Source organism: Ostrea edulis, chromosome 5 (genome assembly GCF_947568905.1).
Source record: "Ostrea edulis chromosome 5, xbOstEdul1.1, whole genome shotgun sequence".
Classification (NCBI taxonomy): Eukaryota; Metazoa; Mollusca; class Bivalvia; order Ostreida; family Ostreidae; genus Ostrea; species Ostrea edulis.
The window spans coordinates 52,284,996-52,290,790 of record NC_079168.1 but is presented as its reverse complement, the minus strand read 5'-3'; the positions used below and the strand labels follow the sequence as shown (position 1 = coordinate 52,290,790).

Sequence of the window (5,795 nt, the reverse complement as noted above, 5' to 3'; positions counted from 1 at the left end):
CTGATGCCATTGTGTTATCCCCCCCCCCCCCCCCACCAAGCTTACAAAACGCATACGACTTTCTCAAATCTCATTTCATATAGTGCTGGCTAATAATAATAAAGTTTGATTACACGATCAATAATCAGAAATTTTCATGATATTCAATTTCAATTTTTTCAATTTATTTATTCATTGATTCACCAAACATGTTGGCGTACAATCCTATTACACAATATGAAAATGATAATAAACTAAATACTAACCGTCCATATACATGTCTGCAAGTTAAAAAAAAAATTATGTCGCAGCCAGTAACACACACACACACACACACACACACACACACACATATATAGACTAACAACCACCCGAAGAACATGCAAATACAACTGGTATTTTGATGTCCCCAGTCATGAAATGGGCTAATTCGAATGTTATGCTGCAGATTTCATTATTTTTTATATACATACATGTATTACCATTTACTACATAGATCTGTGTTAATAATTTTACACGTCTCGTTCTGAAATTATCTGCAATGCGTTGTCCCTCAGATTTGTGTCTTTCTAGTTACGCAAACAGAAATACGAGGAATAGAAATATGATCAATGCATTATCCAAATGATATTTTGACAAATTGAGGTGTAGGCAAAATGTGAGTCTTGTGCAAATTTTGCGTTCATTTTTTAAATGATTTTTTTTTTTTTTTTGGGGTGGGTGGGTGGGTGGGTTGGTTGTTTTTTTGTTTGTTTTTTTTGTTTTGGTGTGTGTGTAAAGAAAGAGTTACAGGTGATTGGGAAATTTATTCCAATGCACAATCCGGGAGTTTACATCCCATATTCATTTTGTTCATTACCTTCTACTTTCCTTTTCCGGTAAATTGTTGTAAACATGGTGGGTTGTGCTAATTCTTCACGATAAATCTGTTGTAATCTTCTTCTGACGAGCATACATTGATATGCTGAGTTATTCTTTGGAAACATGAATAAATATCATTTGGAATAAAGTCTGTTTAAACTGTAGATTATCTATTATATTGAGAAAAAAGTAGTTTTAAACTATTTGGTGGCAATGTGATAATGTTGAACTTTAGTGTCGTATGTTGTAAATTTAGGAAATATACAGTGTTAATTAATGGTTTTTTGTCTCAGAAACGCTGAATGTTTCCTAATCAATTTTCATGATAATTGAAGATGAGAGCAAATCGCGCTACGTACTGTACCTATTTATAGTTATTATCTATAGGCTATAAATTAATACAGGGATATTGTTTTTTTTTCATGTTAGCTCACAGTTGAACAATAGAATATAGGTCCTTATAATCTCCGTAGACTTCCAAATGTCCCCCCCCCCCCCCCCGAAAGATAAGGACTGGAAAATCTATTTGATTTTCAACTTGAGTTCACATAAAAATTGTTTAAACACTTGCCACTAGGGCTCTGTAGCTGGTATATGAACTAAATCGAAGAGACAATTGCCAGTCAATCCCAATCCCAGCAGACTTGAGAAAATGTAATACATATTTTAGTCCAAGCCCTATTTTACTGGCCTCTTGACCATTGGTTAATTTCGAAGAATGTTAAGGTGTGTTTTAGAATGTATTAATCTATAATTAGTATAACATTCTTGTTGTTGCATTTTTTACTTGTCTATGACACGATGAATAACATGGTTTTATGTAATGTGTTTCTAGGCAGAAATAGACGAGAAAGAATTGGCTGAGAAGAAGAAGAAGCGTACTTTCAGAAAGTATGCTTACAGAGGGGTTGATCTTGACCAACTGTTGGACATGTCCAAGTAAGTTTTGAAAGATGAAGAAAGTGTAATATACTTTAAAATAAGAGGCTCAGGGTTATGGTATTGCAGATTTCAATAGCTAAAATTTAATATCTACCCTGCAAATATTATGAACATATTGATTCATCAGCTGTTTTCAGCATTCTAAAAGCCTCTGAGAGATTGCGGAAAAGCAAAAACATGTCTGTGTAGAAAATGGCCGTCCAGTTTATGAAGACTGTGATCAATGGCGATTTAAAGATATCGTTATTGGTAACGAAACTTGGATTTATTTTTTTAAACCCAAACTGAATGCAACAAGGTTTGGATCGGAGAAACTGACCAAAGGCGCAAGAAGATGAAAGTGAAAGTACATATGAAGTTGATTCTGGTCGTCCCCTCGCCCCTGTTAAAATCGGAATACTCTGATCAAAATGATTTCATCTAGAATGTGGAACATTTTATTAGTATGATAGCAAAGTGGTTGACAGATTGAAGCAAATCAATTTAACACAGACATTTATATGACTTGGTCATATTTCCTATAGACAAGTTGGTCTTTGACGTTTCGATCGATATAGACCTACGAGAATTTCTATAGACAATGTCTGTTGGTCCACTGTTAATTTCACATACTGCCTTAATTTTGTTTTATGGCTTTTTCGGTGGAAATTTGAATTTAACATCATGGTCCTTTTAACTAGGGGTGTGTATTGCTCAAGATTTTCTGATACGATACAATAATTTTTGATGCGATATCCGATATATTGGATTCACAATGTAGTTAAACATTTTCTGAAGTAAAATATCAAAATAAAAAAAAATGAAGTGGTTTAATGTCTATTATATATTGATCGATTTTGTTTTTATGGCTGGCGTGGGACTTTTTGGCTGGCTTGATGACGATTTTATGATGTCGTTGGAGATGGACCATCATATTTGTTGTTCCACCGGACGTTGCAACATTTTCAAAACGCAAATTACATTCAGCATTCTTGTGTTCTTTCTTTTTAAAATATTCCCAAACTTTACTCGTGTTCCTGTTAGAGGCCATTTTTGAATTATGAACTTCGATCCCGACTATTAAAAGGGCTATTTTTAAACCTGACATTATATCGTATCGTCGAAACACCATATCGTATATCACTGGACAGGCGTATACCGGTACATTTCGATATATTGATTCGCCCTTACTATTGACCAATTAACACCTACAGTAGCAATACAGTCATGTAAAATTCATTTTTAAACACTTGAAAATTCTCTTAATCTGAATTTCCTCCACTTTCCTTTTAAGGTGATATGCATGATAAACTTTTTCCACTTACTAAATTGACTTCAGAGTTACTGGATAAGGATTATGGGTATTTCATTCATACTCTATTGAATTTGGGTCATAGTTTTAAAATGCTTGTAGACACTCTACAAGCCACATTTTTTTTTTGCTTGATTGATTTGATATTTCACATGTAGCTTTGTTATGAAGACAGGAAGAACCTTCTTGATTTTGGGATCCAAAGGTCAGGGTCATTACAGGATTTCATAGAAAAAGGTTGTAGATACTCATTACAGGGAGGATATCCCCCCCACCCCCTTGCAGAACTCTTGTTCAGGATTATTTTTTTATATATACAAGGTCTGTACTTTATTTTTTACCAGTGAGCAGTTGATGGAGCTTTTCCCCTGCAGAGCCAGACGTAGGATATCCCATGGTCTGAAGCGCAAGCCCCTCGGCCTCATTAAACGTCTACGTAAGGCCAAGAAAGAAGCAGGTCCTCTTGAAAAGCCAGAGGTAACTTGGGACTGGATACTTGTATTAAGTCATAAAACAGTATTGTCCAAAACTCACTGGTCTGAAGACCAAGGCTAATGAACTTGCATGTATAGACAATGACTGGTAAATTTCAAGCATATATGTTGTATATGAAAAAGGGCATGTAAATTCTTGACTGGGACAATGAATGTTTGACTCATTGATTCTACTTGCCAGTTTTCTAAGAAGACTGTTGGAAGATAAATATATGCTTCTAAGATGGAGTTTGAATGTTAATTTGTGAAAAATAAGTGTAGTATAGAGTCATTGACAGAATAGAAATAAAAGAATGAGTACTATCAGATTGACCTAGAACAGTCTTAATACAATGTTGTAATTTGATTGTTAGCATAGGTTTCAAAGAGCATCATTGTGTTCCGTAATTTAGCTTCAGACAATGATTTATCTTATTTGTTTACAGGTAGTGAAAACTCACTTGCGTAACATGATTATTGTCCCAGAAATGATCGGAAGCATCATTGGAGTTTACAATGGCAAGACTTTCAATCAGGTGGAAATCAAGGTACTGCTGCATATTTGTAAACGATACTCTATATTCTTCATATGTTGTATTTACTGTATATACTTGCCTATAAATGAGATATTTTTGGAGTCAAGGTTTGGTCCAAAACTTGATGTCTGATTTAAAAGTGCATTCTGATGCCAAGGAAATTTTTTCCCATCCATAAAATGTGGTCAAAATTAAAACAATGTTCCAAAAATACAATAAATGGGAAACATTTCAGTACAAGTAGACAGGGTTTATCACCTGATGTCATTGTTAAATTACAGATAGATTAAAGTGAAATGGACATTAAATTCTATACAGAATATTAAATTGATCGGACTTTGTTCAGGGCTTGAAACTAACTTTTTATGTCACCAGTCCAGCCGGACTGATAGGGTATGATTTCAACCAGTCCGCAGAAAAATTTACCAGTCCACCAGAGTTTTTCACTAATAAACAACGTATTTCGTTCATGTTATTGAAATAAAATAACGGAGTTTAACTCAATATGCCTCAGACAATATTGTAACACTTATGTGAGATTTATATTTAGTACTAATCTGGTTTGTCTGATATCTACAGAGGAATGCCAAATGTGCATTTAAGATTCCATTAGTATGTTTTCCAAAATGACGATTTAGAAAATTGACCAGTCCCATTGGACTGACTAAAACAAATGTCAGTCAGTCCGCCAGACTTTTAACCAGTCACAGACTGACGAGCATATGTTAATTTCGAGCCCTGTTGTTGTGGGTCAGTGTCAGAAAAAATACAAGTGACTTGTAAGCAGTCCATATCTCCAACTTCAATCTCTCGAATAGCTAAGCAAATTTACCCTTTGATTTCTCAAAGTTCTTGATCTCTTGAAATGGAATTTGGGTCCTGCAATACGTATTTTATTGTTTTTTGCTACCATGGTGGTAGTGTATACATGCCACCAATGAAGCATATAGATATTTCTGCTTGGACCATACCTGGATAAATATGAGTGCCTAGAGCTAGCATGGCTGTGTTTATATAGGTGACACAATTTTGGGGTAAATAATTAATTGTACAAATTTAACAATAACCAGAGATAGCTCTATGATGCTGTTTGTTTTGACAATGAGACAGTAGTTTTAAAGAACATAATTTTGAGACATGCCCATGAAAAAATAGGAAGGAAAATGTGTCTAAACAATCCCAGGATGTGATAACTTCCACTTAATGTAAAATTTTAACTTTTGAATTCTAGATTTAATTAGTACCTGCGATCTCTTGAACTCTTCATCTCTCAAAAGTTATCAAGAGTCACCTATAATTGTCGGAGAATATACGGGAAAACTTATCTATAGTAACGGGACTGTTTCCATGTGGGTATGGGAGTGTAATGCTGAGAATGTAGACACTCTACAGGCCACATTTTTTTGCTCAATTGAGTTGATACTGCACATGTAGCTTTGTTATCAAGAGAAGAACCCAATTGATTTTTGGGTCCAATGGTCAAGGTCACTACAGGACTCCATTGTAAAAGCTTGTAGACACTTATTGCATCACTTTGCGGAACTCTCTGTCAAGATTTATCTTGTTTTTCAGCCTGAGATGATTGGCCACTACCTTGGAGAGTTCAGTATAACATACAAACCTGTAAAGCATGGTCGTCCAGGTATTGGTGCCACACACAGCTCCAGATTTATACCTCTGAAGTAAACTCGAATCAATAAAAAAAATGATGTA

At 34.8% G+C, this 5,795-nt stretch overlaps 1 protein-coding gene across 1 annotated transcript; it reads left to right on the top strand.

Annotated features, from left to right (window-relative positions):
- The first annotated feature begins 768 nt into the window (after positions 1-768).
- On the top strand, positions 769-5,795 carry LOC125652438 (40S ribosomal protein S15). Its single transcript, XM_048881636.2, has 5 exons — positions 769-876; positions 1,676-1,779; positions 3,418-3,550; positions 3,993-4,094; positions 5,655-5,795. Exons 1-5 carry the CDS (start codon positions 874-876, stop codon positions 5,766-5,768), a joined length of 456 nt encoding a protein of 151 aa, XP_048737593.1. The 5' UTR covers positions 769-873; the 3' UTR covers positions 5,769-5,795.

Bases quoted from the DNA above. Each gene is read 5' to 3' on its own strand.
- LOC125652438 (XM_048881636.2), top strand. The intron at 1,780-3,417 runs GTAAGTTTTGAA...ATTTTTTACCAG, and splicing joins CAACTGTTGGACATGTCCAA to TGAGCAGTTGATGGAGCTTT. The intron at 4,095-5,654 runs GTACTGCTGCAT...CTTGTTTTTCAG, and splicing joins TCAATCAGGTGGAAATCAAG to CCTGAGATGATTGGCCACTA.